This window comes from Paramormyrops kingsleyae, chromosome 2 (assembly GCF_048594095.1).
Source record: "Paramormyrops kingsleyae isolate MSU_618 chromosome 2, PKINGS_0.4, whole genome shotgun sequence".
NCBI classification, from domain to species: Eukaryota; Metazoa; Chordata; class Actinopteri; order Osteoglossiformes; family Mormyridae; genus Paramormyrops; species Paramormyrops kingsleyae.
The window spans coordinates 38,640,379-38,666,906 of NC_132798.1; the positions used below are offsets into that span (position 1 = coordinate 38,640,379).

At 39.4% G+C, this 26,528-nt stretch overlaps 1 protein-coding gene across 4 annotated transcripts; it reads right to left on the reverse strand.

Annotated features, from left to right (window-relative positions):
* Positions 1-3,475: 3,475 nt before the first annotated feature.
* slc8b1 (solute carrier family 8 member B1) lies at positions 3,476-26,415 on the reverse strand. Of its 4 annotated transcripts, none has more exons than XM_023818252.2 (16): positions 25,837-26,415; positions 25,088-25,214; positions 24,695-24,847; positions 23,802-23,854; positions 23,274-23,331; positions 22,858-22,963; positions 22,448-22,480; positions 21,546-21,662; positions 15,099-15,158; positions 14,371-14,495; positions 13,841-13,982; positions 10,186-10,307; positions 8,504-8,657; positions 8,111-8,191; positions 5,451-5,515; positions 3,476-5,227 (listed from the first exon to the last, which is right to left on the reverse strand). In XM_023818252.2, exons 2-16 carry the CDS (start codon positions 25,112-25,114, stop codon positions 5,036-5,038), a joined length of 1,488 nt encoding a protein of 495 aa, XP_023674020.1. In that variant the 5' UTR covers positions 25,115-25,214; positions 25,837-26,415; the 3' UTR covers positions 3,476-5,035. The 4 variants fall into 4 exon arrangements, with proteins under 4 accessions (XP_023674020.1, XP_023674017.1, XP_023674018.1 ...); XM_023818249.2 differs by having other exon boundaries at positions 22,313-22,480; XM_023818250.2 differs by lacking the exon at positions 25,837-26,415 and adding an exon at positions 25,658-25,814 and having other exon boundaries at positions 22,313-22,480.
* Between the last annotated feature and the right edge of the window lie 113 nt (positions 26,416-26,528).

Genomic DNA, 26,528 nt, shown 5'->3' on the forward strand with positions numbered 1-26,528 from the left:
CAGATGTCCTGGTTCCGCCCCACCCCCCTGAGAATGGGGAACAGGCCGGGGCTAGAGGAGCTTGGTAACTACAAGGTGCAGGCAGAACCAAAGGGCCCATGAGTGCATGTGGAGCCAGAGGGTTCAGACATGCTGTCCAGACCAGTGGGCCCTAAAGCTGCCGCAGGGGTCTCTGGGATATTTGGGACAAAAAAGCTACGGAAGTTGCCAACTCTCACTATTGTAGTGGAGGTATACATTTTACTGATGTTCATATTATTCTACTTAATGTCACGGTGGAATGGTGCAAGCTTGTCAATAATATAATAAATGATACATTTTATTTATAGGCGCCTTTCTAGACACTCAAGGACACCGTACAGTGAATGCAAAAGAACAATATACATAATAATACCATAATAGTACAAAAAAATACAGGAATATAAAACATAGGTTAAATTAGACTGAATTCACAGAGAGAAAGCCAGCTTGAACAGATGGGTTTTAAGTTTCAATTTGAAGAGTGGAAGTGAGTCAATGTTTCTAAGCTCAAATGATAATGAGTTCCAGAGCCGAGGAGCTGAGCGACTGAAAGCTCTGCTCCCCATGGTGGCAAGACGGGCACCATCGGGCATTATCAATTGCCATAATCATTCTCACGACAGGCGTGGAAAATGTATCGTGACTGGAGTGCGATTTTTCAGCTTTCCAGCTTGGAAGCAACATAATGGAACGGAGTTAACAAAGAGACATCACATGGCATGAGTGCCAGCTGTAAGATGAACAAACATCACTTTTGGCACCATTTCCTGATACAGGTTTGTGTGTTCACAGCATATGTAAGTTATAATCATACAGGTAAGTTATAATCAAAACACATTTAAATGTTATATGATTACCACAAGTTGTACATACATAGCCTAGGGCTAATGAGTTGTTGCCACACTACACTATAACTTAGCAGTCAAGCACCAGTCCTAATTGAGAAGAGGAAATGCATTGGATAGGTTTGTGAGGGAAGATTGTCATGATAACGATGAACAACACATGAGCAGTTGGGAGGGGAGAACCATGCTTTTATTCTGTTTATGGTAATTTGAGCTAGTAATATGAAGTATTTACTGTCATTATAGGATATCATAGCTATACTTATATAACCACTGTCTGTACAAGCAATATGTGATATGAAAGTATATAATGAAGCACTTTTTTTCTGAGGGGTGTGCAAGCACCTGGGCTATGTGGAGCACTTTGTCACACTAATTTGGATCATCTTACTAATAAAGAAGACTTTACCTTACCAATCCTGAGTTATTTTTCTGTCTAGAGGTAAGATATAGGAGGGTCGTTCAGAGATAATTTTTTCACTTCCACATTAGGACCTGCTGCTTTCCTCATGTTGATGTTGTTCAGTGTGTGCCACACCTCATGTATGTGTAGCATTAAAGGCAGTAAGTCGCCTGTCAGTTTGAAGCTGATCAGAGGCTGGTTATTGTCTTTGTCAAACTCTGCACATATACAGTATTTCTTACGTTCTTATGATTTGACAAAGCACTTCTTTACACAGTGTGTAGTTATAGAGTATGGAATAGTCTTACTGTTAGTGTAGTGCAAGCTAAAACCCTGGGTTCCTTTAAATCAGAGCTAGATAAGATTTTAACAACTCTGAGCTATTGGTTGAGTTCTCCCCAAACAAACTTGAGCTTGTATGGGCGTTGCAGTCATTGTTTGGGAGTCTATTTGTGTGTTTGTCTCCCAGTACAGTGTATGTGGGTGGCTTTTTTTTGGTCTGCGTGAGTGCTTGTCTGTCCTTGTTAATAAACAACACAAGTGTTACTAAAAGCAAGTTGCAGCTGCAAGTGTCACGTGAGCAGTGTTTTCTATCCAAGTAAGAAACACCTGTGGGGGAAAATGTTTTTTTCTATCTGATAATTAAAAAGTTCCATTTTAACTCAAGTGTTAAATTAATGTTTTATTATATTCAGCACTTTATTGTTTTAACTACAAGTTAAATACTGGGTATTATACTGTAAATATACTGGGCTGGAAGTAAGAGACAGGGTCATAGTGAGTTAATTATGTATTAGAAACAAAATTCATGATTTAGAGGCTTCATCAGACCTTTGCAATGTTATAGGAATAAAAGAAACATGGTTGAGTGACAATGATGGAGAAGAATATAATATGGATGGTTACACGTTGTTCCATAGGGGCCAAACAGGCAAGAAGGGAGGTGGTGTTGCAGTATATGTAAAAGAAAACTTGCAGGCAAGGGAGCTCACTGATAAAAATAAAGCTACAGAAGCTATATGGGTAAAACTAGTCAAATAACAAAACTGTTGAAGTGACATGGGAATTTTAAAAGCACATTATTGCAAGAGAACGTCATATCTGTTTCCAAGCAAAACTAAATCTAGGAAACTGCAACCAAGCTGGTTTAGTACTGAAATTAAGAATAAAGTCAGGAGGAAAGGGGGTCTGTTCCACAAATGAGTTAAAAAATAATATCAGACTCGCTAAGAGGAATGTCGAAATGAAGATTGCATTAGAGACTAAGGATAACATTAAAAGCTTTTTCCAATATTTTAACTTCAAAAGCTCTAAAAGCTGAAATCACTAATCTGCAGGATGGTAAAGGTCTTATAATTGACAATGAAATCAATATAGTTAATGAGTTAAATGATTGTTTTGCAAGGGTATTGACTGTAGAGGACACGAGTAACATACTGACTCTTATTCCTAATCCAACTACTCCAGAGAATCTGTTTGCCTCTGATTTACAGGCTATTTCAGTCTCAGCAACCGTGGAGTCAAAAGAGCTGCATTTCAGGAGCAACTTCTCGAACTGCAGCACAATATTCTTAAGGAGAACTTTTACACATTCTGAAACAGGAGTTCCTAAAATGAGGGCTGCAAGATCATTCAGAACATGCTACTAAAATTTGAAAACAAAATGTATGGAAGGGGACATCAAAGTGGTGGTTGCATGTCTCTTACACTGTTATTTTGGGAGTCGTATGCTGAAAGGTTTGGGAACCCGTATTCTGAAGGATACACACCTTGCAGTAATCCAACATGATCAGAAAATTCAAATCAGCCTTGCATCCTCTTATGTGTGTGAAAGCTTCTTCTCTGCCATGGAAATAATAAAGTCAAAACAACATTCCCATGTAACTGACAAACATTTGGCAGAGCAGCTACAAATGAGCAACAACCAAATCTGAATGTTCTTGTGAAAAGAATGAAGATAGCCCTACAGATGCACACACTACAGCAGCCATTTCACTCAGTCAAACTAGTGACTAAACATAACAAAGTGATGCATATTCTCTTATTGGCAAGGAAGAAAAAGTGAACCCTGACCCCTAGTTCTCACTGTAGGAAACACATTGCTTTGGCCAGTATGATCTGCAACACTATTTAACAAACGATCACTTATTTACTTTACACACACTATCAGAATTATATATCAAACAAAAGCAAAACCAGACAATCCTTTTATATAAATCATCAGTGATGGCAGTTTAATTTTGATAATATTCATACTCACAAAAAACCAAAACAAGTACAGCATAGGACAAGTGTGTGCACACAATGCAGTTATACAGTACTAAAACCCTAGACATTCAGCATTCCCTCATCTGTGTTACTGTAACAAATATTCATCCCACTTCTAATCACTTATCTTGGTAAGGCCATGTAGAAGGCCAGAGCCTATTACAAACTGTACAAAGCACAAGACTTGGTGTATTCATATTCAAGTTAAAGTGTTTAATTATTCAGAAATGTTTCTTGTATTTCTGTAACACAAATGATTTGGCTAAATGACTTGTTAACCAAATGAAATATTAAAAAAAATGGGTACTGGATTCTTCCTAGAGCAGAAACACACACTTGGGAAATGAGTTTATTAGTAAGTATAAGCTGAAAACTTGTGTTCAGACCTTACCATCAACCCATACTTTAGCGTCATATTGTTCATGAAACTAGAAAAAGCAAAACATCTGCAGCACAAACCACTTTAGACCCAGTGAAGCCTTCCTAAAAGACCCTCATATTTCAGCATGGTACCTCAGTGGGCCGCACCTCTGCTGTCTGTGTGTGAAGTTTGCATGCGCTCCCTGTTTTTCTCAGGGTTCCCCCTACAGTGCAAAGTCAGGCTAGCTGGTGTCTAAATTGGCCATGATCACGTGTATGTGCTCTGCGATAGACCAGCATCTGGTCCAAAGGGTGCTCCAGCCTCATGGCCTGTTCTGCTTGGGACAGACTCTACCCAGGATTGTATTACCACTGCTACTGCTTTGATTATTGAGGAATGCTGAGATATTGAGACATTTGATGAGATTACATTTACATATAATGTGAAAATATATAGCTTTTCTGAGGTTCTACGGTAGGGCTATCTAACTTTAATGCAAGAACAAAAAGCCAGAACAGCAGAGCGAAGTTAACAGGATGTTAACAAAGAAATGTTTTACATCTTATAAAAAAAGGTACACATGTCCCTGAGCATCTGAATTTTATATTCAGCAAGAAAATTGCAATATTCTTTTTTAGGGCTGGATGATATAAAAATATATAATATTCAACATTTTAATTTAAAAACATTTGGATAAATGATAATAATACAGTAGCCCAACCCCCAACCACAGAAGCACACAAAGTCAAGTCACTTTTGATAAATAGTCACAATAATTTTGGCACTCTCTTAAATGTGAACAGAACACACAAACCATTGTAACACTGATTCCCCAAAAATGAAACTTTCCAAGTGTGGAGTAGGGGGTCACCCAAGATAAAGTTTGTCAAGATGGGGTCTCATAGGAGGTCTTTAAAGCTGGGCCAACCAATTAAAATTATTAAATATTTTCTTTTCTAGTTATTATATAATAAAATTGTATCAACTAAGTTTTAGTGAGGGACTCTCAAAACATACTGGGCTATGCAGAATACAATGTCCCTGACCTTAACTTGAGACAACAGAGAAGTTGTACAAAAATAATCAGCTGATGAGCAAAATGGCCACTTCCACTTCATTTCTCAGTGAATGCAGTTATCACCCCACTGTAATTTTTCCAAACTCTGTAAGCAGTGCCACCAACAGGAAGACAGCATAGAAGAGCAGAAGAAAGGCTCCATATGGACGGCCTAGGTGAAAGCACTGCAGTGGCACTAGAATGAAGGAGAATGCCAGGCTGCAGCCCAGGGCCACTGCTAGTACCCAGACCAGTAACCCTTCTGGCTGGAGCTGTAAAGGCAAGTGGAAGAACTGGGTCAGCTTGGAACTACTTCTGGCCACTCACACACTGTAAGCCTTTCTCTCTGATACTCGTAGACATGCACGCATATACACACAACGCTCAACCTTTTACCAAGCCAATTAACAGTCACTTTGCTCTCTTGATGCAAAGTTATAGTTTACTAGCTCTGCCTTTCACACTACGCGAGTCGTGACCAATACTGTTACTTACTTTTACCATGTTATCGTGTGCGATCATCTGCAGCAGGCAGCCAAGCCCAACACCAAAAACCATGTCTGCAAGGAATGGTAGTTAAGAACTGACACCAATACTTTACCATACAGGTTTTGTAGCATGGGAAGAGTGCACCCCTAAAGGTGCAATTTAGACACTATATATGAAATTTCAATCAGCTCTAAGAATTCACTCAGCTAATGATTCAAACTTGCACAATCACATAACATTCATATGGTGTACAAATAACAAGCAAAAGCCTACATATGCATGGGTTGGATAAATCAAAAATCTAGCTAATTAACAAATAGTAGGGATGCATCATTACCATTTTTTCAGCCTTATGGAACTCACCGATACCAATTTGGGTTAGGTGATGTAAAACAAATTACTGTGATATTTTAATTTTGATGCATTTAAGTAAATCACATCGGGTGTATGTGAATGCCTGTGTGAAGAGAAGTATGATTCAGCCTTTAGATGTTTAATTACATTAGTTGTGTTTAGGGCTGTAATGGTACACATATCTATCAGGTTCCATTCAGTATATAATTTTTAATTCAGAATGCACAATGAAATGAACGAATACACATTGATTTGGATGGAACCTATAATCATAATTAGATGAATAGGAAAAACATTATGGTAGTTGTAGCTGTCTGTCAGTTCTGACTAATGTAGGTTAGTGTCAGTCATAATCAGCGGTTTGGGAACATTTTAATATTTCAATAAAATACACCTACAACAGAGAGTGAGTAGTCGATAAGACCAAGACTGTCTGTCGGCTGCGTAATGCCAAATTCTGATATGTTGCTGGAAACACATCCAACATGCTAAATCATTTGGGACAACACCATCCGAGTGTGTGTATCACAGGAGCAAGACAGAAACAGTGCAATTATTTTGCTTGTTAACGATACTGTAGATATCTCATCATGTGGTACCGAGTACATGCTTTGTACAGATTTGTCATGAGAATGAGTGTGAATACTAGAGTACTGTATTGAACCTGATTCTAATAACAATATTGATGCACCCCTAACAAACTGTACCTTACCCATGATACATGAGCACCTAAATACACTGCTCAAAAAAATGAAAGAAACACTTCAGAATATAGCATCAAATCAATTAAACTTCTGGGATATTGATCTGGTCAGTTAAGTAGAAGGGGATGTTAATCAGTTTCAGCTGCTTTGGTGTTAATGAAATTAACAATAGGTGCACTAGAGGGGCAACAATGAGACAACCCCCAAAACAGGAATGGCTTAACAGGTGGACAGCACTGACATTTTTCCTTCCTCATCTTTTGACTATTTTTTCACTAGTTTTGCATTTGGCTATGGACAGTGTCACTACTGGTAGCATGAGGCAATACCTGGACCCTACAGAGGTTGCACAGGTAGTCCAACTCCTCCAGGATGGGGCATCAATACATGCCATTGCCAGAAGATTTGATGCGTCTCCCAGCACAGGCATAAGGGCATGAAGGAGATTCCAGGAGACAGGCAGTTACTCTAGGAGAGCTAGACAGGGCCGTAGAAGGTCCTTAACCCATCAGCAAGACCAGTATCTGCTCCTTTGTGCAAGGAAGAACCGGATGAGCACTGCCAGAGACCTACAAAATTACCTCCAGCAGGCCACTGGTTTGCATGTGTCTGACCAAATAATCAGAAACAAACTTCATGAGGGTGGCCTGAGGGCCCAACATCCTCTAGTGGGCCTTGTGCTTACAGCCCTGCACCGTGGAGCTGAATTGGCATTTGCCATAGAATACCAGAATTGGCAGATCTGCCACTGGGGCCCTGTGCTTTTCACAGATGGGTGTAGGTTCACCCTGAGCACATGTGACAGACGTGAATGGGTCTGGAGAAGTCACAGAGAGTGTTATGCTGCTTGTAACATTGGTGAGTCAGTGATGGTCTGGGGAGGTATATCCATGGAGGGACGCACAGACCTCTACCTGCTAGACAACAGCACCTTGAGTGTCATTAGGTATCAGGATGAAATCCTTGGACCCATTGTCAGATCCTACGCTGATGCAGTGGGTCCTGGGTTCCTCCTGGTGCATGACAATGCCCGGCCTCATGTGGTGAGAGTATGCAGGTAGGTCCTGGAGGATGAAGGAATTGATGCCATTGACTGATCCCCACGCTTGCCTGACCTAATTCCAATTGAACACCTCTGGGACATTATGTTTTGGTCTGCCAGGTTGCACCTCAGACTGTTCAGGAGCTCAGTGATGCCCTGGTCCAGATCTGGGAGGATATCCTCCAGGACACCATCCGTTATCTCATTAGGAACATGCCCCGACATTGTCAGGCATGCATACAAGTACATGAGGGCCAAATAAACTACGGAGTACGATTTTGAGCTGCTGCAATGAAATTTCGGGTAAATGGACTAGCCTACTGCATCTTTTTTCAGTTTGATTTTCGGGGTGTCTTTGAATTCAGCCCTCTGTAGACTGATATTTTTCATTTCCATTAATGTGCCATCCTTTCATTCCCCAGTCTATATCAGTATAGATATCCAGCATGATTTTTTCCCCATTAAGATCTGATGTGTTTTCAAAGTTTTTCTTTAAATTTTTGGGGCAGGGTATGTTAGAGTGAAACCACAGAATGACATGCAAGCTCAAGCCTGAAAAAAGATACTAAAGATAATTCCCCCAAAACAGGCAGAGATGGCCATACGTGGATACCCCTGGCGTGCAATTGTGATGTCTGAGAAGCAATCTGCAAAAACAAGACCAAACACTACTAAATATCTGTTCTGGGACACAGATTCAAAAGGTGATTCAATAAACTGCACTGTACATAGAACTCCATTCAACTTACTTAATCCTAACAAATTAAAAGGTAGTGAGTTCTTATACACCTTAGATCATGGGTTCCCAAACTTTTTAGCCACAACCCCCTTGGTAGGTCAACAACAGGGGGTTCGAATGGGAACCCCTCCCTTAGATATCCCTCAAAACCCATTCAACTGACAAACCTTCCCTGATATTAAGACTAGCAAAGTAGTTAAAATGCAGGAGGCTGCATTACCTCCAATGCTATTGCCCCAGGCCAGCAGGGTGAGGCCCAGTACTGTGTTGCTAAGGCTGAAAACCACACCCAATGTCCTTAATAGGCTCACGACCTCTGTTGCGGCTGTGTTCATCCACATCGCACTGACCAGGAAACCCAGCAGAGAGAAAAGCTGCAGCACAAAGAAAAACATTATGAGAGCAAAGCTCGGGGACAGTGTGTAGGGTCAGTCATTTACCCAGCACCCCTGGGGCATTTTGGGGGTTCAGAGGTTTAAAAGAGACGTGATTATTCTGCCAAGGATTCAAACGGGCAACTTTCCAATCACAGACCACTTCCACCTGTATGGACTTGTAATACATTACCATATGAGCGTGCTATCATTGGTCCCCAATGTGCTAACTGGCCAAAAAGTCTGTCACATGTTGTTGCTTTGAATTTTTTTGATTTGCCTCAGTACGGACACATAGGGAATCCCTCTATAAAATTACCCTTAATTGGAATCAGTTGTTTTTTACCATTACTATGACATTACTACATAGGTATGTAACAATGAATCGCGAATCGGATAAAAATTGATGTAGATGTATGACGATTTAAACCGGCTCATGTGGAAAATGAATCGCTAGTTTAGGAGTACTTCACGGTACTTTACTTAACACAAAAACTGGTGTAATATTACATTTGATTTCACAACGTCAGTTCGACGTCATATGTCACTGCATATAAACGTCGACGTTGTACGTTAGTTTTTGGTTTTGACCGAACGCGAGATGGCGAGTGAATTTCAAATTGAGGACACCCCCCCGATCTTAAATCAACAGTGTGGCAGAATTTTAGCTTTCCAGTAATCACAAACAAAAACGGTGAGAAAAGCACAGACAAGACAAAAACTGCGTGCAAACATTATAAAAGACTGATAACATACACATATAGCACAACAAACATGCTTCAGCATGTCCACCGGCACCACAGTGAGCTCAATTCACCAACGCCAGAGCAAAGATTATTAAAAGGGCAAACCACGCTAAAAAGCTGGACATGCAAGCCTTAGTTTATTTGGTAACACTTTATATTAAGCGCACCTTCATAATGCATTCATTATGCATTTATAGAACATTCTGTGCACTTTCATAATGCATTCATAGAATATTCATAAGCAGCATGCAATTACACTTTAACATCCTAACATCCCTTAACAGCTTTAATACACATTAATAACAAACATTACATGAGTATACAATTATAATGTTTGTTATTATTATATAATGTTTGTTATTAATGTATATTATAGCTGTTAAGGGATGTTAGGATATTAAGGTATACATGCATGATGTTTATGAATGATTTCTGAATACTTAATGAATACATTATCAAGGTGTACTGAACATTTTATGAATGCAGAATAAAAAACATTATGAAGGTGCAGTTAATGTAAAGCACTACTGTGTATTCATTTGAAGATTTTTTATTTATTTTGATTTGGGATTTTTTTTAAGCAGTATTTTATTCAATTTCAGTTGCACTGTTAAGAAGAGGACATGTTTTGCACTGTTCAGAAAGATAGATAAAGGAATATTTTTGAATAAATTTGTCTGCAGCTCATTCTGTTAAAAAATCATATCGTGAATCGTATCGAATCGTGAGTTAAGTGTATCGTTACATCCCTACTACACAATGAATAAAAAGCAAGGTCTTACAAAGTGGAATCTGGGGGGCTGGTAATTGGTTGTGCTCCAGAAGATGATGGCACACAAGAAGAGGCCGATGAGAAGAGTCAATGCCCAGACTGGGAAGCCCCCTTGAATATACAACAACCCATCTGTAGAGAAGTGAAAAGCAATTTACTAGTCTAAGAAACATCCAAGAAGGCCATCATACTGTTATCTAACAGTTACCATCATCTACTCTAACATGATATTCCTTCTAGAAAGCAGCACACATTGCCTGGAGCATTTGTTTTCTGAAACATAGATCCTGTCCACACACAGACAGAGGGAGCTTTGGTTCCCAAGAAAGTAAGGATTTACACTCCCCTCCAGGAAAGACACAAATGCCCTAATACAGCAAAGGGGAAGCTTTCTGACATACTGTGGTTATTTAATATGGCATTAAACTGAAGGGTCAAAGTAGTTATAGTGTAATATCCATCCATCCATTTTCCTAACTGCTTATCCTTCTGGGTCATGGGGGGTCCGGAGCCTATCCCGGAAGCTACGGGCACAAGGCGGGGAACAACCCAGGATGGGAGGCCAACCCATAAAGTGTAATATTCAGGGTTAAATAGTCAAGACAAATCAGGAATCTTTTTAAATAAGGACATGCAAATACTTATGTTAAAAATATGAAACACTATCAGGCATGAAATTGTTTGCTAAATGAAAACATTTCTCACATCAGTCATATGTTAGCTGGAACATAAAGGCTATATGATCATATACCCCAGTATATACACGGTCTACATATTTCCTCACTTCATTCAAAAACAGAAAAGTGGTGCTGTTTGTGTGGAGTTAACACCCACAATAAAAAATTAACATGCATCTCAATAGTGCTTATTTATTTTAACAGATGTTAACTCCACATAAAGTACTCTGCATAATGAGAAAAGCTACTGCCACTATGGCGCCATGTTGCTGTAATACACGCAGAATGCAGTTTGGCATTGTCTTGCTGAAATATACAAGACTGTCTCTGAGAAAGACATTGTCTGGATGACAGCATATGTTGCTCCAAAAACCATATTAAAAAAAAATATAAATATACATATATATATATATATATATTATATACATATATACACACATACACACACACACACACACACACACACACACACACACCTAAAGGATTATTAGGAACACCTGTTCAATTTCTCATTAATGCAATTATCTAATCAACCAATCACATGGCAGTTGCTTCAATGCATTTAGGGGTGTGGTCCTGTTCAAGACAATCTCCTGAACTCCACACTGAATGTCAGAATGGGAAAGAAAGGTGATTTAAGCAATTTTGAGCGTGGCATGGTTGTTGGTGCCAGACGGGCCGGTCTGAGTATTTCACAATCTGCTCAGTTACTGGGATTTTCACGCACAACCATTTCTAGGGTTTACAAAGAATGGTGTGCAAAGGGAAAAACATCCAGTATGCGGCAGTCCTGTGGGCAAAAATGCCTTGTTGATGCTAGAGGTCAGAGGAGAATGGGCCGACTGATTCAAGCTGATAGAAGAGCAACTTTGACTGAAATAACCACTCGTTACAACCGAGGTATGCAGCAAAGCATTTGTGAAGCCACAACACGCACAACCTTGAGGCGGATGGGCTACAACAGCAGAAGACCCCACCGGGTACCACTCATCTCCACTACAAATAGGAAAAAGAGGCTACAATTTGCACAAGCTCGCCAAAATTGGACAGTTGAAGACTGGAAAAATGTTGCCTGGTCTGATGAGTCTCGATTTCTGTTGAGACATTCAAATGGTAGAGTCAGAATTTGGCGTAAACAGAATGAGAACATGGATCCATCATGCCTTGTTACCACTGTGCAGGCTGGTGGTGGTGGTGTAATGGTGTGGGGGATGTTTTCTTGGCACACTTTAGGCCCCTTAGTGCCAATTGGGCATCGTTTAAATGCCACGGCCTACCTGAGCATTGTTTCTGACCATGTCCATCCCTTTATGACCACCATGTACCCATCCTCTGATGGCTACTTCCAGCAGGATAATGCACCATGTCACAAAGCTCGAATCATTTCAAATTGGTTTCTTGAACATGACAATGAGTTCACTGTACTACAATGGCCCCCACAGTCACCAGATCTCAACCCAATAGAGCATCTTTGGGATGTGGTGGAACGGGAGCTTCGTGCCCTGGATGTGCATCCCACAAATCTCCATCAACTGCAAGATGCTATCCTATCAATATGGGCCAACATTTCTAAAGAATGCTTTCAGCACCTTGTTGAATCAATGCCACGTAGAATTAAGGCAGTTCTGAAGGCAAAAGGGGATCAAACACCGTATTAGTATGGTGTGCCTAATAATCCTTTAGGTGTGTCTGTGTTTTTTTTTTTTATATATATATATATATATATATATATATATATATATATATATATATATATATATATATATATATATATATATATATATATATATATATATATATATATATATATATATATATATATATATATATATACACACACACACACACACACACACACACACACACACACACACACACACACACATATCAGGGTTCTTCTAATCTGTACCTCAATTCCAAAACCAGGCCTTGTTTTTAGTTCTCCTAGGTACTTAGTTTAATAATTACTGATTCTGATTGGTCAGAGGCTTCACACCTGACTGACAGGTAAAGGAAGGCTGGAAAACCTGCAATGCTCAGACCTCGAGGACCGTGATTTGAATAACCCTGATATATGTCATTCAGCTCAGGCCCAACGAGCTCAGGCCTAGAGAAGTCAGCGGCATTTCTGGATCATGTTCTGATATGGTTTCTTCTTTGCATGCTAGAGATTTATCCTGAATTTGGGATGTGTTCACAAACAATGGTTTTCAGAAGTGTTCCTGAGCACATGCAGTGATTTTTACTATAGAAACTTTACTGTTTTTAATGTAGCGCTGCCTGAGGACCCAAATATCATGGCTATCCAATACTTGGTGTCGGCCTTGTCCCTTGCTTAAAGAGATTTCTCTGGATTCTCAGAATCTTTTAATATTGTGTACAATAGATGATGAAATACCCAAATTCTTTGCAATATTAAATTGAGAAACATTATTCTTAAACTGCTGCTCTATTTGCCATGAGTGGTGAACCTCTCATCTACATGCACAGAGACTCTGCATCTCTGGGGGGCTCTTTTTATACCCAATCATCTTACTGACCCTGCTGCCAACTAACCCAAGTTGTGAGAAATTTAACCAGGTATTTCATTTTAGAATTACTCAACTTTTTCAGTCTTTTGTTGCCCCTTTCCCAACCTTCTTAAAATGTATTCCTGGCACTGAATTCGATTTGAACATACATTTGTCATAAAATAATACATTTTCTCAGTTTCAACATTTGATATGTTGTCTGTTAAATATGGGCTTAAATGATTTACAAAATACTGCATTCTGTTATTTACACATTAGACAGCATCGCAATAAATGGGGTTGTATTAGTGAAAATAATTGATCAAGTTTTAAGAAATCTGCAAAATGTTTACTGAGCTGTATGCCTCTCAGAACTGTGAACTTTGAAAACACCCCAGTACCCTAAAAGTCCCAAAGGAACAGACGTGTCCTAATATTATTGGAGACAAAAGGGCTACACTAAGGAAAAGACACATACACTCTCCCGACTGGAAGGTGAGCACACAAATCAGAGGGCCCGTAATAAGATGCAAGCAGTTAAGGGGTCGTTTCCAGTTGCGGTCTTCCTTGTCTGGGTCCACAACAGGCACAGACAGCAACAGAATCACTTCTATTGGCACCTAGTGGAGGGAATGGTAAATGGTAAATGGATTGCATTTATATAGCACTTTTGTACTCCTACACACACTCAAAGCTCTTCACAATTCATGCCTCACATTCACCCATCCACACACACATTCATACACCAGTGGTGGAGGCTGCCGTGTAAGGTGTCAACCTGCTCACTGGGAGCAAATTGGGGTTCAGTGTCTTGCTCAAGGACACTTTGATGGGGTCAGGAGGCTTGAACCTGCAACCCTCCAGTTGCCAAACGATAGCACTACCTCCTGCGCCACCATCGCCCCATGGAAGGGAAGAGAGGTGTTGTTAATCACCATTAGAACACAGTGTCATTTAATTCTCGAATCTCAACATAAAGCACCATAATCACTTAATGTAACTACCCACCTTTATCACCTTAAAGGCTCTCCAGTACCAGGGCTTTCTCCTCCACTTTCTGATGTCTACTGGGTTAAGGGATTTGAGGAAAATTTGGCTAGTGGATTCCGTGCAAGTAAGCAGGGGCTGGTACTCTGAAATTTAAAGTCTCCAATAAGTTCCATCAGGCCAATAAGTGTTCCCGTGCAAGGAGTTAAAATAACGGTCAATTCTATAGCACAAAGTACATGTACACACACATAGTAGCAGAGTGTGGCTTAGTGGGTTACACCTCTGTGTCTGTGATAAGGTTGACGTTTTGAGCCCTGGCCTTGGCAGAATAGTCACATTTCCATTTGGCCTTTCAGCAAGGCCCTTAACCAAACCCCAAAATGCTCCAGGGGCTCTGGATAAGTGGCCTGACCCTGCACTCAGACTCTGAGCTTCGCTCTCACCTGTATAGGCCTGTGTGTGAATGCGTGTCCCTCAAAAAAAAGCAGGATGGGATATGTGAAGAGAAGCATTCCAATGTACTTGTACTTGTGCAAATGGCAAATAAAGGATTTTTCCATTTTTTTTCCATTTCAATCTGTGCCACACAGTTCACTACTGTGTGATATTACAAAGTAACTCAAGGTGAGTGGTTCAAGCCCATTTCACATTCCACACACTGACACACATCAAAAACTGCAGCACACATATTACACATGGATTCATGCAGTAACACTATCAAAAACTAGCAAAACCACCATGCGTACCATAGTCCTGAATACCAGAGTTTGGCAGGGATGAGCTCTCATCAGTGTCAGACTGCAGATCTGCAGAAATAAAAACCACACCAATAACAGTATTAACCTATAGCTATCAGCAAGCAAACCTTCAGAGTAAAAGGCAAAAACCCATTGTGCTATGCATTATGACAAACAAAACTGCTGTTATTTTGAAGAAAAGGCGTTTCCACTAAATTCAGAGGTGTATATCATTAGATAGCTAATAAAAATCTATTTCAGCTTAAATGTCAGCAAAATCAAAGTTTCGAACGATCACAATTACTTGATTAAACTGGATTACTCGATTAATAAAAAGCATCTATTAAAATGTTCCTTTTCGATATACTCTGCAATATGGCAGAAGGAAGACTATGCATAGAGGGTAAGGGTACAATTTGTGTGGAAGAACTTCCCACTAAAAGTGAATGAAAATGCAGTCGTCTGTCAGTATTGCAAAGCAGAACTTCAATATCAGCACAGCATGATTGCAAATGGTAAATGGACTGCATTTATATAGCACTTCTCTACTCCTACGAGTACTCAAAGCGCTTTACAATTTATGCCTCACATTCACCCATCCACACACCAGTGGTGGAGGCTGCCATGCAAGGCACCAACCTGCACACCAGGGGCAATTTGGGGTTCATTGTCTTGCTCAAGGACACTTTGATGGGGTCAGGAAGAACTAGGGCTTGAACCTGCAACCCTCCAGTTGCCGAATGATAGCACTACCTCCTGTACCACCATCTTCCCCAAAGTAAAAATACATCTTAAAAAGGTTTGATGGACTAATCCGATAATGCCAGTCTAAGGAAAAGTAGTAAAGATGCCCCAATTTTCTAGGTTGATCATTTGGATACAGACAGTGTTAGCAATTTATGATCATGGGGGAAGCCAGAGAGAATGGGGGTTCCAGTCGGCACCACTAGGGTGATAAGGAAGATAACTGAATTACAATGATCATAAAAGTCTCCACCCTGTCCTGCCCCATCCCTGCTCCAGGCTCCCCACCGGCCAGGGGGGCACTCTTTATATGTAAATTCATTCACAACACCTAAACACAGCACCTTGGCGGGGAGGGTCTTTTGGGGTATAAAGGGGGGTGAAGAACTGCCCTTAATTTGTATTTGAGCTGCCTTTCAATACCCGGTGTATGTCTACACTGTATTACATTATATTATTTTTTACTGTTCAATAAACCACCGTTTTGCTGAAACTGCGGAGACTCTGCAAGTGGATTCCTTACACCAGGTTAGCCATAAATGTGTGCCATTTAGCCAAAATAAGTTAAATTATTTTGCTTAATTTATTTTCTATGACTTCTGTACGATTTAGAAAATATTTTTCTGACAAAGGTTAACTCCATCACTTAGTTGCATTCTTATGTGTAATATAATACAGTACATAATAATCATACAATATATATCTTTAAAAAACATAGACGCTCCATTACTTACAAACTTTCAACTTACGAACTTTCAGACATACGAACGAAGAGGACTAAGTCCAAATTGTGTTCATTGGGCTCCCATTTCCTGTCTGCAACACCAATTTTTTTTTTCTGTGCGCCAATTCCGACTAGTACGACTTCTGGCTACTACTCCCGCTGCACAGCAGCTTGCATACTCCCAGCATCGTAGTTCTTTGTACTTGCGTATACCGTTAAAATTATGTTGAATAATGACTTACGAACGGCCATTCAGAATGCATTTCATTCGTAAGTAGAGGAGCATCTGTATTGAGTGTTTTCAGTAGGGCTGAACATTACTGGAAAGAAATTCACATTGTGATGTTTAAAATTATTGCAATAATTAGATAAAAAGCAGTGTTCACAGAGTACTTGCTTTTGCTCAATATCGTCTCTATGAAATACAAAATATTCCCATACATCTCAAGATTAGTGTCTTTTTATGACCAGTTCTTGTTTGCTTTTCTCCTGTTCACTTATTTTTGATTACTCACAAACGCACCACATGATCTACCTGTATGAGTAAACGAAACAGTAAGGACAAAAATGATTATGATTGTCTTGGAGAGCGCATGCAGATCTCATGCAAAGGCAGCAGCAGTAAACTTAAGACTTGTTTTTTATACACATAATAGATAATGTTAAAAAGGAACTATCAAAGTTGCAGAACTTGGTAAGCAAGTCCTCCTGCATCTGAGTAAAAATGTTTGAGCGCAACTTATTGATGGTTTGAACTCAGCAGACCATCACAGTCTTTGCGATGTGACAATTGCGGGTTCATGAGATGCCATGTCGATATTAACATCACACATTATGCTAGCTTGTCAGGGTGGCACAGTGACACAGTGGTTAGTGGTGGTGCCACACACCACCACTTTGTATGCGTGGAGTTTGCATGTCCACAGAGTTGGCGGAGATCCATCGCGGGAGCCGTCGGAATGTTAACTATGAGAACACAGAGCCTGTACTTTCCTTCTGGTCCTCTGCTCCTTGCCAGGCTAAGAAGCATCATTTGAGTTGTTGACCATAGCATCTTAGCTGAACTAGCCAAGTCGGCTAATGACAGTCAAGGCAAAAGCAAGGTTGCTATTGGATTATTTAACATCCGATCCCCTTACGAACAAAGGTCCAGTAGTCTGTGATCTACTGCATTATTGTATGAATGACTTTTTGTGTTTGTTCAAGACTTGGCAGCAGCCCGATGACTTCTTCCATCTAAACCAGACCGTACCTGAAGGCTATGTTTATGTGTGCCAGCCCTGTGCTTCCGGTTGAGGGGGCGGGCTCACAATTCTCTACAACGAGCGGCGGAGAGCATCTTTGGTGACTGTGCCGGTACACACATAATTTGAATCCATTGCCCTGAAAATCAATGGACCTACTCCAACTATTCTTGTTACTGTTTACTGACCACCCAGACCCAATAAGGACTTTTTAAATTAATTTTCTGACTTTGTAACGTCAGTGATTTTAATATACAAATGGACAATGTCAATGACTGACTTGCGAGGGATTTTACATCTTGTTTGGACAGTTGTGGGCTACTGGTGTAACACCAATCAACTGCACTGTGTCCGATCTGGCTGTATCTGATCATAAACTAGTGCCTTTTAGTATGACATCTAGATCTAAATTCATACCGTACTATTTCTTTTTGAAACATAAAACATTCATTTATCCAATCTTTCTAGGAGCATTAATAATATAGCGTCTAAACATAATTTATTCACCACTGATCGACTTGTTTTGTACAATAATGTTGAATTACACAGGCTCTTGGAATATCTTGCTCCGCTAAAGACTTGGAATATTTCTTTCACTCATTCTGCCCCTTGGTTCACTCCTGAGCTTCGCCATCTTAAAGCTAAAGGTTGGAGACTGGATCGCATGTTTTCAAGGACCGGTCTTACTATGCATAAAAATATGTACAATGACCATTTGCACATCTCTGTCTACGGCCAAATCTGTTTACTATAGTAATCAAATCAGGTTAAGTGAAGGAAATATTAGAACTCTTTTTCTACTGTGAATAACATTCTCCGGCCACCTGATGTTCTTCCTCCTCACCTATATTCCACAGAACAATGCAACATTCTCATGATGTTCTATAATGCCAAAATTGACAACATCTACCAGACACTGAACACTCCAGCAAATACTCTTCATGGTGCATTAAGCCATGAGTCTAGTCAGCCCTTTTTCTTTTAACTGTCTTCTTTCAAACTTCCAGCTGCTTCAGAAATTTTGGGTCTGATTCAAAAATCAAAATCTTCCACTTGTCAACTTGATCCTTTTCCTACTCCCTCAGTAAAAGCATGTCTGCCCTATCTTATTTCATTAATTACTGATATTGTGCATTCATCCCTTTCTTCTGGCCATGTTCCCTCATCTCTCAAAACAGCTGCTATAACCCCAGTTTAAAAAACTGGTGCAGACCCCAGCAATTTAAATAATTTTCAACCAATTTCAAATTTACCGTTTATATCAAAAATTCTTGAGAAAGTTGTTGTTTCGCAGTTACATGCACATCTTACCGACAACAATTTGTTTGAACAGCTCCAGTCTGCATATCATTCTTTTCACAGCACAGACAGCACTGAATAAATCACAAATGATTTATTAATGGTTGCAGATTCTGGTATGTTAACCATGTTAACTGGTGCTACTTGATTTGAGTGCAGCCTTTGATACAGTCGCACACAGCATCCTGTTAGACAGACTGGAATTTATTGGGACTACGGACACCACCGTTACCTGGTTTAAGTCATACCTCTCTGGTCAGACTCAGTTTGTGCAGCTTAAAAGTTTTAAATCCAAGACTGTCCCCGTCATAAGGAGTGTTCCACAGGGTTCTGTCTTGGGGTCTCATTTATTATTTACCTTTTACCTCTTGGGAACATTTTTAGGAGATTCGGCATACAATTTCATTGTTATGCGGATGACACCCAGCTCTACTTAACCACCAAGCCTAACTTTGCCATTCCTCCCACTTCACTCTTAGATTGTCTGTCAGATATAAAAATTTCCGTCTGCTTCTGGCAAGCTACCTGAGGCTAATGCTGTGTGCACAGAAAACATGATAAGGAAAAAAAAAAAGTTATTCACTTTGTCTCAAAAGCTTATAATAAACTGCCAAAAACAAGCCAACAAGATGCAGCAGCAAAACTACACATAAGTACAATGTCACAGTGGCCCTGCATTCATAGTAGGGTACCGCAGGGTTAAATTTTAGGACCACTATTGTTCCTAATTTACAATAATGATATTGACTCCAATACATACAGTAAACTGGTTACATTTGCAGACAACACCAAAGTGGGTGGTGTAACAGATACTGAACTAGCAGCAGAGAGGCTACAATGGGATCTTTATTTAACTAGCGACTGGGCTTATACCTGGCAGATGAAATTTTATGTAGGTAATCGATGCAGGGAGCAGAAATATAAAAGTGCAGTGAGGGTTCCACTGAAATAAAGGTAGCTGATTATGAGAAAGACCTCGGTGTGTATGTTGATGTTTCCATGTGCCACTCTCATCAGTGTGGGGAAGCAATTAAAATGGCCAATGGGATGTTGGGTTACATCTCTAGGTGTGTGAAGTTTATGTCAAGTGAGGTGATACTAAGATTATACAATTTCGTGAATATTATGTGCAGGTTTGGTCACCATACCTTAAAAGGACATTCCTGCCTTGGAAAGGGTGCGACATAGGGCTACAAGAATGATTCCTGGTCTTAGAGGAATGTCTTATGAGGAGAGGTTAGCTGAGCTGAATCTGTTTAGCCTCAAGCAAAGGAGACTAAGGGGGAACATGATCCAGGTATATACGATTTAACAGGTGTGGATGCTGTTCAGCCAACTGGTTATTTCAATATTAGTTTAAATACTAGAACTCATGGCCATAAGTGGAAATTAGCGGGAAAACATTTTAAAACGAATCTGAGGAAGCACTTCTTTACACAGTGTGTAGTTAGAGTATGGAATAGTCTTCCTGCTAGCGTAGCGGAAGCTAAAACCCTGGGTTTCTTTAAATCAGAGCTAGATAAGATTTTAACAACTCTGAGCTATTAGTTAAGTTCTCCACAAACGAGCTTGATGGGCCGAATGGCCTCCTCTCCTTTGTAAACTTCTTACGTTCTTATGTACAATAAGCTATATTTTAGATATAGTACTGCACTGTTTTTGTATTTGAATTATACACAGTTCAGTTATTTGTACAGTACTGTAATTTGAAAACCATTTTGAAACAGCTGTACTGTATTTTGAAAGTCAAAAAATTCAGTAAATAGTGATATCCTCTTATATTCACGCAATAAATATACACGTCAGTTAGAAGGTAATCTGCCAGAGACAAAGAATGAGAAAAAAAAATCTGTTATAATGGTTATACTGATCAATTTCACTCAGACAGATGTGATCACTACAAGTGGTTTTCACTGTATAATATAAGGCAGTCCCCAAGTTATTAATGCTTGACTTACGGGTAATTCGTACTCATGAACAGACGACAATAAAGCTTGCTATATTAAAAATTCGAGTTAAATGAAATGGTTCATAATAATGAATGCACACAGTACTTTGTGAAGCTCTGGAAAACATTGCATGGCTTGAAGTACAGTATGGTATTTACTATATTGTTATATATATTTATATGACATATGACGGCCCCAATAAAATTTTCATCTTTGGATGTTTTTTTTTTTAAATTTTCTAATTTTTCTAATTTTTTAATCTTTTGAAAAGGCATGTGAAACAGCAAACCGACATTAATAGTTTTACAGACTATTCCATATTTAAAACACATCCTACTTCCTGTAGTACAAAGAGCATGTTAAATGTTTTGGTAGCTAAATATTAACTAGTGCACATGATAAATGACAGCACATCAATCCAGTGAATTTGTACAAGTCAGACTTAACACATCTAAAGAAACTTATTTTACATGCCTAACAGTGTACATACGCATACCTGGGACATGGTTAGAGCCATTCTGTAATGGTCCGTTGATGAAGTGTTTCTGTCGGTTATAGATGTAAGCACTGATGATAACTGTCAGAACGTATCCCACATACAAGCACAAGTAACCTGCAGGAAAGAAGCAGCTCATTACTTAACTGTGTTTGGTAAAGAGAAAAATTTGAAAAGTTAAAACTACACTACCAGTTCAAAGTTTGAGTACAGCTACTTAAAACCATAACTATGTATGCTTTAAACTGGATATCTACTAACAATAGTGGATGTTGTGCAGATTGTGGCTGATGTGGTAATCTTTCTTTCTTCAGCAAGATAACCCAAAATGCATCTCAAAATTGTGCAAGGTCTGGTAAACCAGTAACGTAAAAGACACATTGTCTTTCACGTGGCCTGCCCAGTCACCAGTTCTCAATTACAAAAATTTGTATTGGACCAACTATGAAGGTGTTTAGAGTGCAAAGCAACCCACAAGCAGCCAAAATGTCTGGGATCTGCAGCAGAAGTGCTGGGAAGGCATCAGGCAATTTCTGGCTGAAACTGAACCAAATGCATTATGCTTGTGAAGCTGTTATGGGGGCAAATGGGTCTTCGAAGTAATCCAAAATACCAAGAAACATTCTTGAACTCCTACATGCAATAACATTTAAAGGTGTATTTCCTGTAAAGACAAACAATCTGACCAGAAACACATACATAAATGTGTGAAATATTGCACTCATCTTTAGTGAATTTGAGCTAAGCATTTCTAAATTTAAGAGTACCTAGCACTTCCCCCAGATGAATCTGACCCTTGTAGAGGATAAGGAAAGTCCAGAAGACAGCGGCCATGTAAAAGATGATGTCCCGCAGAAAGGGACGGGAAGCTACCGTAAAGGGCTTGACAAGGGACACGCTACCAGCAACGATGGTGGTGACGAAGATCCCTGCTCCTGGGAGAAGGATGTCCCAAGGGAACAGATGAGACAAGGTGACAGGACGGCAAGGGAGAGAGAAAGGCTCATGGTGAAGAAAACAAAGACATTCCTTGTAATCCATTAAAGAAAGAAGAGCTGAGTGACTGCTGATTTATATCAGAAATTGGCTGGTTCACTACAGGCTATCTATATTCATGCTCCTCTTTCAACATAAGGTTACCTAACTGCGGAAGTGAAGTTGGATAAAAAGAGAAATGAGATTGCATAAATTCAGTTCAGTTAAAGAGAACAGATGAACAATCTCATTCTTTTAGTTATGCATAGGGAACTTTCACATTACACAAACTCCAGTGGCTTTCTGTCCACCCCAAAATTAGCAAGTTCAAACTCACCAAACAATGCCCCAATGGCCAATCCAGCAGTTTGGGGGCGAGAAAAGGCTGCCATAGCACTGAATACATCCGGAGCCCCATTGCCCAAAGCCAAAAACGTCACACCCTGGCCAGACAAAGGTCAAGAAACACTCAGCTTGTGTGAAACTAAACCTGTTACTAATAACATTCAAAAATCATGTGCAAGTTAATCAATTCAAAAAGTTTCGCAGACTGGAAATTTAAAACATCCATCAGCAAAATGTAATCTTATGTCAGTATGACTAAAACAGTATCCTTAGTGTTTGAATAAACACGGGGTCATTATGAATTATAACTGGACCATTAAAGAGATATACTGGTTGGTAAAATGTCCAGTATCATTTCTGTTATTGAGAGGTGGTGTATATGAAAACGGCATTTTATGAAAAGGATACAGCGACATTATGGGTCAGCTTCAAGGTAGCAGATATGGCAGATAGGTTGGGGCAGAAGCTACAGGAGGCAGAGTGAAGAAATGCCAGTCTGTCATGTTTCACTGAATATAGCACAAACCACTCAGAAATGCATGCCAATCAAGCTACATCTAACTGGACATATATTAAAGCAAAACCTCCCTCATATGAACTAAAAACGCTACAGCTCTGCTAACATACCATCTACACAGGAAATCTCAAATGAGCAACACCAGGTCTCCAATTTGAAAAGAACAAAATTAACAAGCAGACTTTAATAATGCAATTAAAACAATACACAGAGCTAATTTTGCACTGGACCATACTGTTGCAAACAAGTATGGCACATGACTGATTCTATACTTTGGCTAGAGATGAGTATTATGTGTTCACTGTGGTCCTTCACAGTTATTAGACTAAACCAAAAATACAGCAATAAAAAAAAACATCAAAATATCAACAAGTAAGTATAACTGCAAAAGATAAAACAGAAAAACAGGAGCTCCTTACAACTTAGATGCTGTGAGCCCAAGGACAATAAACAAGAAGAGAAGCCATAGAACCTGTGGAAAAAAGTACAGTATGTTTGACACACGAGACAGATAGACCAAAATGTGCAATGTGCCAAAATATACAATACAAATAGTTTCCGTTCTGGTAAATGACATCAGAAGACAGACTAGATACAGAGTCTGATAATCGCCTCAGGTGGCACACTTTAGTTTGGTCTGGGAATTGTGCTGTGGATATGATTCATTGTTAATTGTACTTTCCTGTATAACTATGGGTTGATATTTTTGCCACTAGAAACTGAATATGAATAGTGTATATTTGAATCTGCAGTTACCCCAACCTGCAGAACTGTCGTAAACGTGGAAATGAGTTGCGTTGTGAACCTGCGGTTGATTACTTTTCCTCAAGGACCCGGATTGTGCGTCTCAATAAATTGAAATTGAATTTGCGAACTAAAATTGAATTGGGAGAAGTGAATTTGTAAGTAAAGAGCATCACAATTTCCAGGTAGGATAAATGCAGTTTCAAGTTATTAGAATTCATATTCAAACTAATAAATTCAGATTCAGTTTTTTAATGCAACAACTGAAGATTCAAATATACACTATTCATATTCAGTTTCTATTGGCACAAATATCAGCCCATATATAACAGCCTCTCGGTGGGGGGGCTAAGTATACTAACTTTTGTTACAACTACTTTATGTATAGTGATTTGTTTTGGCAAATTCACTTAAAATAGCGTAATTAGACAGTTAATATTAGCAAACTGGTAGTATTATCATACACTGAAAGGACTTAAACATTGTTTTTTAGCATACCACAAGGACATCTTTAGGAATCATGTTAACATTAAGTATATCTTGTAAACAATCCTGGAGAGATACTTACATAGAAGAAGATCGCTAATGGAAGGAGGTTGGTTGGAAAGAGGCAGAATGCTGTCTCCAAATAGTTTAAAAAACCACCATCCTGGTTGCAGTCAGGAGTATTCCGGATGAAAAAACACCGCTGGCTCTCATTCAAGCGCATAACCAGGTGGCACTGTGGACACAGCGGCAATCACACAGTGCTATGAAAGCAAATCCCGAAGCTATCAACAGGGGAAACAGGAATTCATCTCATGAAACCATTTTGTCTGCATGAACGGTGGTGAACCATTTGAGCGCAATAAAAGTACTAAGCATATGGAGTAGGTAAATCTTAAGAAGTACAAACTCCACAAAAAGCCAAACAGCAATAAACACAGCATAGGATCCACTGTGCCATAAGATTGGCACTTACTTCCTCAGTGAGTCCTTTGAGATGCATCGTGAATATTTGCGCCTGAGACAATCAGGCCATTGGGGTCACTGATCGTATTTAGGAAGTAAGTTGTCAAGAGTAGCACGCTGGACTGGAGCTGGACATACTGAAAAAAAAATCACAGTCGTTACTATCATATAAACAATTTTATTGTTATTTATCAGCAAGCCCATTTCTATTCTGAATTAAGTGCAGGGTGACCATATTTTTCATAGTAAAAAGAGGACACTGGTGCAGGAAGCAAAGAATGGCGTCAAAGTAACGCAAATATGTACATAGAACGTATTGCAACAGTAGAAAACGAATGTAACACGCAACAAAGCGAAATCCCCTACATTTCAGGTATTAAGTCTCAAAAAAGTGGAAGAAAAAGATGACGTATGGTCTTCTGTTTTTATTCTCATAAAAAGGAAATTTTGTGAGTTATACAAGTTATACTGCACCAAAATTTCGTATATTGCAGTACCCTCCGTGGCAAGCTTCTTGAGATACAAGAAGCAGTCTGCATTACAAATCGTCAAAATAAATTTGTAGAGTTTACATGCTCACCAAACAAGCCCTCGAAAACGGAGAAAACCAGCTAACTTCAAAAAGATTTAACACTCCTCAGGCTTTAAAACTCCCTGTTGCTAAATCCACGCGAATACAAGGGTATGTTATCCAGAACCTTTAGGCCTGCATTTTTTTTCAACTAACCAGAAATATGTCGCGACAAAATAAAACTGTACCTTCGGCGTATTTAAATGCACCAAATTTTTGCCAACGATATTTCTTTCACGTTCCGTAAGTGGCTAAATAAAGTAGCAGTAACTAGGGACAAACATCGGACTTGATTTGGCCACTTCCTAACAAGTCACGTTGACGGGCTGCGTACCTCCTTCTTAAAGGGGACGGTCACTATTCGGGCTTCCCGTGAGGGGGGAGGAATGTCGGCGATGCGCAAATAAATAGGGAGTGGTATACTTATTAAAACATGGTTTTCTAGTCTGGGCGCTCCGAACATTTTAAGTTTTTCACATCTTAGGGTGAAGATGGAGTAGCAATGCAACAATGTAAACAGCTTGCTTGTAAACCAAATGCAAAAGTATCACACAGCACATATACAAAAACAGACACACATTATGGTAAAATCATTTAAATTTTAAAAGATCGGTCTTCATTCAGATTTTCCATGGGGACTCAATGGGTAACTCACATCTCCAGGGTTGGAATATTTGTCTAGCAGTTAACCAACCTCAGTCACAGAGTATGGCTGTGTGTGATTCCTGACTGAGTGGAAACCAGTAGTTAGAAAATGGTTGGATAAACTTCTCAGACACTCTAAGGGAGTAATCTATTTTTCAGTGTGACTAAAGCAGTTTGTGTAGTCCTCCCTGAATAATAAAATATTAATATAATATTAATATTGAAAAAATCTTTT